Here is a 13,723-nt window from a genome sequence, read left to right as displayed (position 1 = left end):
ACTACTGTATGTGGTATTCATCATGACACACACGTACACACACACACACACACACACACACACACACACACACACACGTACACACACTCTACCTGTTGGATCACAGCCATCACTTCAGACTCATGTAGATAACACAGAGACCCCTTTGTGTGGGCTGGCGGATGCATACAGTATATATGTGTGTGTGTCTGTGTGTGTGTGTGTGTCACGCAAAGGACGTGTCTGTCATGGACGTCTACCTGAGGTCAGATAGAGCGAAGTAGAAGCTCACACACACACACACACACACACATGCATGCACACACACACATGCATGCACACACACAAAGTTATACTTTAACTGTAACGATACACAAACAGATTTCTTTGTCTTGCACCACATCAAACACACAATAGAATCTGAAAAAATTAATTAATCATTAGTTAAACAACTGAAAATTATCCAAATAACCTTTTGGATCATTTTATGTTTCTTCTCTAGGATTAAGTCAAACGTTATCTTGTTCTGGTTTCACAACTGTGAGGATTTGTTGCTTTTTTTGTTGAATTATGTGAAAATCCTTTTGGTCTAGTTGGACAAAACACAAAAAGAAAATTGTGACGTACATTTTTAAGAGTAATCTTACGTTGCAGCTCTAAAACATTTAGGACAGTGACGTTAACTAGAAGAGCAAGTTGTGTTCTGATAAAGGACTTGGATCAGATAAACCTGCCGTGTACAGTGACAATACATCCAGAGCATTCCAGAGCCGTACGAGCAAAACCTCTTCAGTCCAGAGAGGCAATAAAAGTCAAATTCCAGACACGCGTGGTAAAAACCTCACAGCTGCTCAGACAGTTCTCACACACAGAGAGATGCACGGATGAGAAAAAAACATCCACAGAGTGATAAACAAGCAGGAGGAACAGATTCAAAGACTCAGCATCAAATAGAAGCAGCTCACTTTACCTCAGCGGCCGTCAGCAGTTAACTTTCACTGATCCCTCCGCAGACTAGAAACAGGATGCAAACGCTCCGCAGTCGAGAGAGAGAGGAAAAGAGAAGCAGATGACAAGCAGAGGGAGGAAAGAGGGGTGAGCACGAGGACTGAATGGAGAGGATGAGGGGAGAGAGAGAGGAAGAGAGACGGCTGGAAGGATTCAGGTCTGTGTTTCCCTCCCGAGCTGTGGACCTCTCTGTGTCTCAGGCTGCCACAGGAAGACAAGCAAAGAACATTCTTTCTCTTAAGGTGCTAACGCCCCCCCACCTCCTCCTCCTCCTCCTCCTCTTCCTCCCCCTGAGTCCCCTCCCTCTCCTCTTCTAGCCTCCCACTCTCTTTCCCCCTTTCTCATGTCACTCCTGCACTCTTTCCTCGCCTGCCCCGTCCCTGCACCATGAATCCCCGCCTTCACCGCCACCAAGAAATAAGCCATTGCTCTGCTTGGCTTGGCCTCCCCCCCCCACCAACACACACACACACACACACACACACACACACACACACTCCCCCTGCCCTGCATCCTGTCCAGGGCTGACACAGGTAGAGGTGGACGCTGTGGAGAGAGTGTGCGCTCATGCATTTCCAAGTCAGAGGAGAAAGCAGCAGAAGGAAACTGAATTGTGGATCATTCATCAGACCTGCAGGCGCACACACACACACACACACACACACACACACACACACACACACACACACACACACGGAGGAGTTTGTGCAGCACACATAATGCACTTTAAAAAACACACAAAGCACAAGGACCTTGAGCCGGCCAAATATGGAGAGGGGAATGTAAACATGGGGGCGGGCTGCGGAGAGACTTGTGTGCAGAAGGGGGATGGGGGGGACATGTTGGACAAATTGCAACCTGCAACTTGAACCTGAAAGCAACACGCACAGATAGAGAGAGAGGGAGGGAGGGAGGGAGGGAGGGAGAGACAGCGGAGGAGATAAAGGAGGAGGAAGAGAAGATGTGGAGATGGAGTGATACACAGGAGGGAGGGTAGGGGGGGTGTGAGCGGGTTAAAGTAGAACCACCTGTGGTTGAAAACAACATTCTTGTGACTGGCTGCGTCGCTAACTGCCTGGCACCCTCATTATGCTCATGTGCATGCGTGTGTGCTGGCGGTTAAATGTAATGGCCATGTGTGTGTGTATGTGTGTGTGTCTGTGTGTGTGTCTGTGTGTGTGTGTGTGTGTACATTACATGCTACTTTTCTGCATTTCATCCCCGACACTCACTCGATCTAAATTACACGGCTGGACGGAGCAGATTTAGCAACGGCATAAAACAGCTGGAACAGAAACCTCAACCACTGGTTGGAAGTGATTGTTTCAGCCGTCTGGACGTGTGTTCTCGTGTTGTTGTTTTCCTGTGTGTGTGTGTGTGTGTGTGTGTGTGTGTGTGTGTGCGTGGGTGTGAGAGTAGTTTTTCTAACTAAATTGAAACTCCTTGGAAAAACAGCCGCCCCCACATCCACGGCTCTCGGCTCGCTGCTGCTGTCGAGATGATTGTTGCTGCACCCGATCCCAGGAACGTCAAAGAGGCCTTTGTGGCCACAACAGCTGTAAACTGTCGCCCTGATGATCGCACAATTACCCACAAGGCTGAACCACAGCGACGGCCACAGTCCAAATCTCATCTGCACCCGCGGAGGGACACAGCATCCAACCAGCAGCCAGAGATACAGTTAAAGATTTAAACCTTCAACATTATCACCTTATAAAGTTATTTTGGCTAAATGTTTGCTAGCAGCTGCTTTACACCCACACGAGAGCGACATGTACGTCCAGTTTAACAGCGTTAATTGTTAAACTGAAAATCCTCCAAAGAACATTTGGAGATATGCAACATGTGGTCATATGTTCTATTCTCGACTTTGCTTCAGACTAATCATCAGTGATATAATCTAAAAGTTTTAAAAAGCCCTTTCAGTTGCACATGTGCACGGACGAGACGGATGAAACTTAAAATACAGCCGAGTGAGTTTAAAATCACATGAAATCAAATAACATCGAAACAAGAGAATAAACATTTTCCACTAATAGTCAAATGAATCATTGCTGGAATCTCACAGTTGATTACAGATCTGCAGCGATCCTCTGGAGTCAGGAAGGAAAAGTACATGAGCATATCTGAAACTGAGCGGCGAACTTTGGAAAGTTACAAGCAGGTCACCAGCATACGGAGGAGTCAGAGACATGAGGGACGTGATGACTAAAGGTCACAGTGTGTTGGAGCAGAGCTGACGTGGTTTTCTTTTTAATTCTGCCCAAGTTTAATCACGTCCAGTAAATCAGGGGAAACCACGGTAATAAAAACCAGCAGGAGGAGAAAGTGAAAGAAAGAAGTAATTCAGAAACCAGCTCACCTGCTTGAGAAGGAGACGTTTCTCTGTACGAGTCTCGTCTGACCAGAGGGTCCAAGGTGTCGTAGTCCACGGTCACAGAGTCGCCGTTGTGCCACAGCTCTCTGCCTGAACATGGAGGTAACAAACAGAGCAGCAGACACAGAGGCAGCGCTGGTCAGGAGTCAGTGGAACAGCAACAACACACCTACACACACCTACACACACCTACACACACATCTACACACACCTACACACACCTACACACACCTACACACATCTACACACACACGCCTACACACACCTACACACACCTACACACATCTACACACACCTGCACACACACACGCCTACACACACCTGCACACACACACACGCCTACACACACCTGCACACACATCTACAGTGTGTGAACACACAGTAACACCAGCTGGTTTTATTCCAGATTTATTCAAATTGTAAAATAGTTTAATTTTGTCTATCAGTGTGTGAGTGTGTGTCTTGGTTTTCCCCGCCTGTGTGTGTGTGTGAGTGTGTGTGTCTGTGTGTGTGTGTGTCTGTGTGTGTTGCCCCTGTGTTCAGTATCTCCAATCTGAATTCCTGTCAGATGTGTGTGTGTGATAACTGCTCATATTACTTCCTGTTGAGAGGCGAGGAGTGTGAGTGTACAGTATGTCCGGAGGTCCTGGTGTCCAACACTGCCCCCAGCTGGGTGAGGAGTGTGTGTGTGTGTGTGTGTGTGTGTGTGCGTGTGTGCGTGATGTTTCTCTCTGAGTCACTTCTGTCTCTTCTGCTTCAGTGGAGACCCACAATGAAGTTTGGTGCAGCTTTTGTGCGTCACAAATATTGTGTCTGTGTGTTGGTCTGTGGTTCAAAGACGGGGAAGCGACGTCAGCAAACACAACAGGGGTCACACAGGGGTCAACGAGGGGTCACACAGGGGTCAACGAGGGGTCACGACATTACTTACAGAACAGGAAAGCAGTAAAACCATGTTTCTGCCATCTGTCAAAAATCACAACTTTCATATCAGTTGATAATAATCATGATAATTGTCACATTATTATTTATTTAAAGTTTAAAGACTGAAGTATTATATCTACATATACTGGAGATTATTTGTATATTAATGCTGTTGTATTGTGATGATTATTGTTTTATCCTCCAGTCCTACATATTTTTCTAATTTCCTCAAACCTTTGCTTTTTATGTGAATAACTGTGAATTCTTTTTACTTTATTTTTACTTCTTGATTGACCGCTGCAGAAAGAAATGTCTCCTCGACCGTGGGATGGATTTTCAGTAAATGTTGTGTCTCTACCATTAGATTCAGATTTGGACACTAGATGCACCGTGATCATAGTTCCTCTTATCTCCTTTCTTTTAGAAGAATAAAAGAAATATGAAAACTTGAACCAGTCTTTCTGCAGATTCTGGATCAAAGCTTGAAAAACATCTGAAGCACATTTCAGATTTATTCTCAGTTGTGTTGTTCACCGTGTTGACGTCTGCTGGCTCCCACCGTTTCTGTAGCTTCAATCAAACCGGAAAAGACAGAAAAATAGAGAAATAAATCATGTTCCGTGCGAGTGAGTTCACCTCTGATCTTTTCAGGACTCTCAGACAGAAACAGCTCCACTTTGCCGTCGTCTGGGAACCGAGGATCTGGAACAGTAGGAAAGAGAGAGAGAGAGATCAGACAGGTGCGTTCTCCTCACACCTGCTCAGCAGACACACAGGTGAGTCCAGGTCAGTTTGCACAAGAGGAGGCAGGAGAGGTTTATCAGTTACAGATTAAGAGCAGTGGCGGAGCAGCTGAAACAACAGGTGGCGCCGTGCAGACCACGTCAGCAGCAGCAGGTTGTGATAAACAGTGGATACCTTCACTGGCACAGTCCAGGTCGGCCTTCAGGAACGTCAGGCTGTGCTGGTGCACCAGGCCGGTGTGGAACTGGAGCCGGAAGACGACCTGACGACGGTCGGACCGGCTGTTTTTATCATAACACACCACCTACAGCCAGGACACACACACACACACACACACACACACACACACACACTGTAAATACACTGCTCCACCACAGTCACGCTGCTTAATGCATAATAACATGTCCAACAAAGCAAAACTAACAATAATAGTATAGTTCTAATAATAATAAATGATCATTATGATCATATCATTGGTATTATATTCTCATTTATTTTTCTCATAATTATTTATCTATGATTATTTATAGCTTTATTTATACAGCACTTTTCTCCACAAAGTTACAGAGCTTCACATATATAAATAAAAAAACAACAATAAAATCTATTATTTTAAGTTCACAAGTATTTATTATGATTGCTTTTATGTATTATATAATATCCTTGTTTTTCAGCAACAAAATAAAATCGTATTGCTTTATTTAACAGGGGCCAAATTTCTTGAGAATTTGCTATAGTTTGGGACTAATTACAGTGATTAAGTGATTCATTAGTGATTAATTATCAGTCATGTGATGAGTATTTTAGTTAATCACATCAGGTCGAGGTTTAAATGATCTCTCAGTGAAGTACAGACACACTCACCATGATGTCTCCTGTGAGCAGCTGAGCCGGCTGCAGTATGAAGTAGAGTCTGTCCGTCTGTCCTGCAACATGGCTGCAGAGGACATGAGCACACGTTACCACCTACATCGTGTGTAACTGTGTGTGTGTGTCTGTGTGTGTGTGTGTGTGCATGTGTGATGTGTTTCTTACTAAACTGCTGATGTGCACACAGGCTGGAGGCTCTGGTAAACTCTCAGAAAGAGACAACACCCTGAGAAGAGTTATTCAATATTAAAAACAGGATTTATAAAATGATTAAAGACAAACAGACAAAGTTGTTTTGGTCGTGAAGCCAAAGTCGTCCTGTAGATGAGTTTAACAAGACTTAGAAGTTATTAAAAACCAGAGTTTAGGTCCAATATTCAGCAGGAAACTTTTAAAGTATGAAGAATTCTACACAGAGTTTTGTTGATTAGTTACAGAGGCAGGTCTTCTGGTTCAGGAAGCAGAGGATTATGGGTAATAACAGGCGTTCAGTTCAGTGAGTTGTTTGTTTTCTCTACATTCACTTCAGCTTGATCTTGTTTCTTGACTTTGATGAGTTTCGACAAACTTAACCAGCAGGTGTAAACTCAGCCGACCTCTGACCTACGTGACAGACGTCAAATCAAATCGAATATACTTTATTGTCACATGTGGAAATTTGTCTTGGGTCAGTGAAATACAGAGGAAAAGGACACATACAACATATATAATTATAATTAGGACACATGCTGTGTCTCCCTCTAATTCCGATCAGACGTCTGCTGCCTACCTCCATCTGCTCTTATCTTGGGAACAGAGTGCAGAGCAACGCAGAGAAGGAAAGACGGAGACGGACACATCCTCAGTCCTCCTTTCAAAACGCTCGCCAGCATCCACACGTACCTGCACAGACAAACCACCACAACACGGTTATTGAACTATTCCAGAAGAGGATGAGTCAGGTGATCGGTGACGTCACAGCCTGAGGTCGACGTACATCACAGATCAGAGGCTGGAAGGGTCAGGGTGTTGACCTCTGACCTGCGGCGCTCCGTCCTTACCGTTTCTGTGACGGGCTCATCAGGCCGGACAGCTTGTCGTTGTAGAACCTCCTCATGGCGAAGTGGTCCAGAGAAAGGTCTGCACTGAGGGAGGGGCAGGTTATTCAGACGATGAAGATGATGATGAAGATGCATGTAGCACCAACCCCTCACTTCACCAGCTTTATATCAGGCCGAGCAGAAAGAGGTTTATAGGAAATATTTGATATTCTGCCACAGTAGAATGAAAATAACTGTGAGTTTTATCCCGTCTGACACAAACGTCACCTTGAACGAACAGATGAACAGATTCAGAACTTGGAGGTCAAAGGTCAAGGCCAAAAATAAGAATTCATACAGTAAATATGACTCATTTTGAGACAAATGTCTCTTAGAATAAAAAGCTGAAGTGACGAGGTTTCATATCCAAAAGGTCAAAACTTCGCTGTGAATAGAATTCTGCAAAAACACTTTAGTTTGTGGAAGTGAAGAACATGAGGTTCAACTTTTACACAAACAGATAACATCATCGATTTTAAATAAAGATGGACGACGCAAAATAATAATAATAATAATAATAATAGTAATAATAATTTTGATTGCCCCCTGGTGGCCCCCGTTCTTTAGTAGTGTCAGAGAAGCGACTGATTTATGATGGTTCACAAACGCCTGCATAGCTGCACGCACACACACACATCATCAGATATTTCTCAACAGTGAGTCCGGTCATGACCAGGGAGCGTGCACGCACACGCACACACACACACACACACAAACACAAACACACACACACACACACACACACACACACACACACACACGGCTCACTGACAGTTTGGAAATCGACCTTCATCTCTGTGTTTTCTGCATTTTGACTTTCCACCGAGCTGCAGCTGACTGACCTGATACTGGACATGACTAAATGAGGAAGTGTTAAAAAACAGAGAGTTATGTAACGATGTTCAATAAACTGGCGTGTTTATAACTCGGCATGAAAATCAAATTGCAGCTCAAAGTCTCTTCATCCTAACCTTTGTCTGCTGGAAACCCAGAAATGTTCTGTCTCTGATCGGAAAACACGTCCGACTGTGTTTTATTCACTGTGTTTTATTAATTTTTAAAAGAAATGGTTTTCTATATCATAGACTATATTATTTGTAATACAATATATTGAATTTATATTTATTTAGATGAATAATTTAGTTTTTCAGCACGGGACAGAGCTTAATAAACCGATTTGGGCCTGATGATGGCGCTCTCCAGGATCTTCTGCATTCATCCTTTGAGGATCATACTATCCGTCCGAGATGAAATGTCAATTTTTGTTGTTAAATTAGTTTCTCATTGACTTATTTTTTATTTGATTGTTTATGAAATGTTTATTATGGTGTGGAGACAATCTAACCCTTTAAATATATTTATATTTATTGTGGATTTGTTATAAAGCATCTCGGCTGCAGTGTTGGTCATAAACCCACCTCTCCCATGTTAGGAGATGGGCCATGGGCCATATTTCCAAAGATAGAAAAGATCTTATCTCGCTGATGTTTGTTCACGTGTTCATGTTTGTGATAAGTTAGATCAAGTTCAAATGGCCCTTTATGAGCATCTTTAGCATCACTGACTCGATAACATCTGAACTAATTCCCCCTGACACCAGTTACCTGGCTGACATGTTGCTGAAGTGGATGTACGAGGCGATCAGGACTCCGAGCCGTCCTTTTCCTCCCTGTGCAGAACAGACACACGTCAGATCAGGACAAATACACAATACATGCAGTTTGAACGTTTGCTGAAGAATGAGATGAGTTCACCCTGCAGTGTAAAACCAGCACATGCTTCACGTTGGCCTGCAGCCAGTTCTCCATCGTCGAACACACACTGAAAATCTGATCCAAGCTGGGAGCCACGAGATCCACCCAACACGTGTCCAGAACCTGACACAACACAACACAACACACACTCTGTGTTTTATGATACTCTGAAGTATTTACTACCTTCAGTAAACACTGTAATTACCTTATGGTTCATCTGTGTGAGGCTGTTGTTCCTCTGAGAGACGTTGATGAGCTGAAAAGACAAAACGTGGGAAAACATTTGAGTTTAATTATAAAAGTTAACAATCAGAGGATTACAATTGTATCATCAGTTCTTAATTCACCTGCAGCCTCGTCATTATCTAAACATCGCAAATGTTAATAGAACTGGATAATAACTTTGATCGACAGTAAAACATATCATAGAATCTATAATATAATATAATATAATATAGAGAAGTAATATAATCTCTCTGTTGATTTTTGGTAATGACCCATATTAATGCATTCAAGTCAAGTCAAAGTTTATTTATATAGCATGTAACTATAAAATTAAAGGATATAAAAATATATATAAAGACAGAAATGTGTTATTTTCAGTTTCTTATGACAGCATCTTGGTTTTCTTTTACTTTTTTCTGAATATGTTTAGCAACATCACATCACTATGTGGCCCCTGGCCCCACTATGTGGCCCCTGGCCCCACTATGTGGCCCCTGGCCCCACTATGTGGCCCCTGGCCCCACTATGTGGCCCCTGGCCCCCTGTTTATCATCCAGTGGTGCTTCTACCATGTAGTTGTGTCCGTGCTTGGACTGCAGCATGACACTGATCTCCTGCAGGCCCCTCAGGTACGTCTCCTCTGCGCAGTCAGGAGGGCAGAACAAGGTGATGATGCGTTCTGTGACGTACGTCAGGTCGATTCGCCGCGGTTCCTCCATGACTGATTTCAGTCCCACTGTAAAGACACAGGAAGTGAAACGCTGGGTCAACGTCCTGGAACGTTTAGAGAAGTGAGAGCTTTCTCTCAGCCATCGGGTTCAAATGCAGTCAACCGCTTTAAATCCAAAAATCCTTTTACTGGATGTGATGCTGAAACAAAAAGTCCAAAAAAAGAAGAAGATAAGGAACTGAATCCAATGCTTAGTCACAGGAAACCCCCCCCCCACAGACACCTCCGCCATCAGCTCGTGACCAGAGGAGATGATGATGAGTCAGAGAAGAAAGATTTACACTAAAAACACAAGATCACGACCTCATCACCACAAAACCACTGAAGTAAAACACAGAAAATCACAAGGACAGATCAACTTTGGCCTTAGAATTAAACAAACTGTCGAAACACGACTCAGGGACGTTTAGTTCAAAGAATGAACGGCCCTGTACTCCCTGTTATTTTGTGTTTTATTTGTTTCTATCATTTATTGATATTTAATTCCTTTATGTAACATTTTTCAAGGTTCATCTTGGTTGAAAAGGAGCCATTAAAAAGATTAACTTTTAAAATTGAAATCCTCCTCCAGCATGACACCTGTTCTCCTGTTCTCTCAGCTCAGATGTTCATTATCAAAACTCTTTAAACCTGGAAGAATAAAAGAAGCTCTTACTACCAGAGCACGAGAAGAGTCGTGTCTATTATTCTGACCTCAACATAGCGAGGCCTTGAAATGTAAAATGTTTTATTCTAAACTCGAGCCGCCTCTCGCTCTTTCTTTTATATTTTTTCTCAGAATCTAATCTGAGATCCTGACGAGTTTCCTCCCACATTCCTGTGTGAATCGTGGGGCGGCGGATTCTGTGGCTCCTGGGCTCGGTGTCAGCGTGTGGACCGGAGCTACTACACACATGTTGGCGCATGTCAGTGAGCGGGAGATCAACCAGCGGTGGAGGAGAGAGAGCCGGGGTTAACCTCGCCTGCACCGTGACCATGTGACCACGGGAGAGGGAACAGTGACAAGACCAGAGCGACGCCTCGGAACAACCAGAACCAATGAGAACCCACGGCACCTCAGGCCGTAGCCAACCACGACTTCCTGTTTCTTTTCTTCATCTTTATTGGTCCACAAGAGTGAAGCCAAAACATCTTGATCGCCCCCTGGTGGCTGGCTACAGTATAGGCCATAAACCCCCCCTCCTTCATGTTAGCAGATGGGACATGGACCAAACTAACAAATCAGTGATAAGAATATTAAATAAACTGGTCTGGAAGATGGTTTCCATCATTTTAGGAAGTTCTTATCTCACTGATTTATGTTTTTAGTTATTTGATGATATAAATACGGCATGAAACGTCGTGATTGGCAGCTGAGACTGACTCGTGATTGGTCAATAGCTCCTGCACAGACTCTGGCTCCGAATGACCAGCGCAAGATGGCAGCGTTCGTGGAGACCCGTCGGCCATCTTTATTTACAGTCTATGGTTTCTACTGTATCCACAAATTAATTAAGACTTCAATTACAATTGATTATTATTTTTTTCATTTGTCCGTTCATGAAATCAACGTATAACGAAAAACACAAAAGGGCAGAATCGTTCATAACTGATTACAAAAGCTTGTCAGTTCTACATTACGGTAAATGTTTGTACCTTTAAAGTAAAAAAATACAGTCTGTCCTGTTCCCTGTTCGTTACCTATAAACATGGGTGATACAACAGGGCAGGCAGTAGCCGGGGGCCCTGAGCCAAGAGGGGCCCCCGAGGACTGCTGATTATGTGAGTCCACAGTAATGAGAATTTTATGAGAACCCTGAACGACTGCAACAACAACATGGTCAGAAACCCCCTAAGAAAAAAAAGGCCAATCAATAAAACTCGCTGATTCTGTTTGATAAAGGTTCGATTCCCTCACCAGCTTCCCACCAAAGTTCAGTTCTGACAAAACCAGAGGTTCTGCCGCTGAGGGAGGGAACCAGGAGTCTGCAGCTCGGCCTCCGCCACCCAGACACCTCCGTCAACATGGTTCAACAACACACACACACGTGCTCCTGCTGGGACTCTGGTAGGAGTGTGTGTGTGTGTGTGTGTGTGTGTGTGTGTGTGTGTGTGTGTGTGTGTGTGTGTGTGTGTGTGTGTGTGTGTGTGTGTGTGTGTGTGTGTGTGTGTGTGTGTGTGTGTGTGTGTGTGTGTGTGTGTGTGTGTGTGTGTGTGTGTGTGGGTTCTCGCTGAAACTGGCTTGAACAAACAGTCTTAATGAGTGACTGCTCTCCAATTATGTATCGCTGGTCTGGTTTTTAAAACTGCTGTGATCTAAATTGGTCAGTGCTCCGCCTGAGGAACCAAAACAAACCAAAGTGTGTGACCGAACCGCCCATGTGCACACACACACACACACACACACACACACACACACACACACACACTCATATATACACTCATGTTGCTGTAGGGAGAGTCCTTGAGTTTAAACTTTAGCCACATCTTATTTTAGTCTCTATTTCTTATTGTAAAGGAAGGAATTCCAAAATGGATGAATTCTCTTTGCTTCAACTGACAAATTGTTTGAAATTGAAAGTGTTTTTTCGCAAAATACCAGAAGTGAAATCGACGCTCGTCCTGTTGTCTCCATTTAGATCCTCTGCTTTTTATCAGAGAAGCATCATAACGCCCCTGGGGACCATCTGATCCTCACTCAGGCTCCTCATCGAGTTACACTTCTATCAGAGACCTTCCGTTGAATCCACCAGCCGAGTGAGGTCATCTCATTTTATTCTTCTCTTTATTTCAGGGATCTCTCCATCACTTCATTCCAGGGAATCGCTGCAGGAAGTTCATTTGCATTGGTAATAAGTGTAATTATCTCACCACCACTGGCTCAGTTGTTCACTTATCTTTAGAAAAACAGGCTCTTAAGACTTGAATGACGTTTTATTAAATGGACTGAATCCCAGTGGAACCACGTCTCCTGAGGTTCAGTGATTCATGTGTCAGGAGGTTAAAACCTGTCTCCTCCCTGAACGTACCTGCAGAGAAACCTCATCCATCACATGCTCCTTTATTTACTAAAAGTGTAGTTAGACATTAGATTTAGATGGAGGCCAGTGAAAGAATGTAAGATGGATGATAAATCAATGTCATGAGACTTTAAAAAAGCACAATTATGAGATAGTTAATCATTTTTTGAATTAGTAAGTTAAATATTATGAGATTCTAAGTTATTTTTGAGATATTATAACATTAGTTTGAGATGCTAAGTTATTCTTTAGATATCAAGTCATTATTTTGAGTCACTAACTGACACAGGGAGCCAGTTGAGTTACTAAGTCATTAGTTTTAAATACTAGGTAATTATTTATTATTAATTCATTATTAGAGTTCGTTTCTGATTACAATGACTCACAGGATTTATTTTAACAAAGTGAAAAGCTTTTCACCAGAAACATTCAGGGACGAAGCAGCTTCACGTCCAGTTTGATTCCTCTGTGCTGAAAGGTCCTGGAGGCTCCGAGTGTAAATCACTCAGAGAGAAAACACTCACATCTGAACTTAGAACAGAAAAGCTCTTACCTTGACTGGCTGATAAAGTCAGAGTCACAGCACTGAGAAGGCTGGTGAGGGAAAGTGTGTGTGAGTGGTATAAAAACACGAGGTGGGACTTCACAGAGGGGGAGGAGGAGGAAGAGAAAGAGAGAGAGAGAGAGAGAGAGCATGACAAACTGTTACAGGCTGCACTTTGCCCTCTGTTGGACTGTAGAGTGACAGCAGTCCACTCTGTTTGTGCACAGAAGAGAGCGATAAGGACGGACACACACACACACACTGATACCACACACACACACACTGACGCCCACACACACACTGACACCTGACACACACACACACTGACACCCACACACACACACACTGTCCCCTCACACACACACTGACACACACACACACACACTCTGAGACCACACACACACACTGACCCCACACACACACACACACACACACAGAAACACACACACTGACCCCTCACACACACACTCGTCATAATAATATCAGTAAT

General features: G+C 43.6%; 1 protein-coding gene across 1 annotated transcript in view; it reads right to left on the bottom strand.

Moving 5' to 3' along the window:
- LOC118120978 (tensin-3) overlaps positions 1-13,286 on the bottom strand; it is a 38,638-nt gene extending 25,352 nt beyond the window's left edge. Inside the window, 12 exon segments of the mRNA XM_035176537.2 lie at positions 3,350-3,454; positions 4,925-4,990; positions 5,207-5,336; positions 5,897-5,969; positions 6,068-6,128; positions 6,672-6,784; positions 6,943-7,026; positions 8,586-8,650; positions 8,736-8,858; positions 8,941-8,991; positions 9,530-9,696; positions 13,243-13,286. Coding sequence (XP_035032428.2) covers positions 3,350-3,454; positions 4,925-4,990; positions 5,207-5,336; positions 5,897-5,969; positions 6,068-6,128; positions 6,672-6,784; positions 6,943-7,026; positions 8,586-8,650; positions 8,736-8,858; positions 8,941-8,991; positions 9,530-9,679 — 1,021 coding nt within the window. The 5' untranslated portion in view covers positions 9,680-9,696; positions 13,243-13,286.
- Positions 13,287-13,723: the final 437 nt, after the last annotated feature.

The sequence above is a fragment of the Hippoglossus stenolepis genome, chromosome 14 (assembly GCF_022539355.2).
Source record: "Hippoglossus stenolepis isolate QCI-W04-F060 chromosome 14, HSTE1.2, whole genome shotgun sequence".
Classification (NCBI taxonomy): Eukaryota; Metazoa; Chordata; class Actinopteri; order Pleuronectiformes; family Pleuronectidae; genus Hippoglossus; species Hippoglossus stenolepis.
This window is presented reverse-complemented; position numbering and strand designations above follow the sequence as displayed.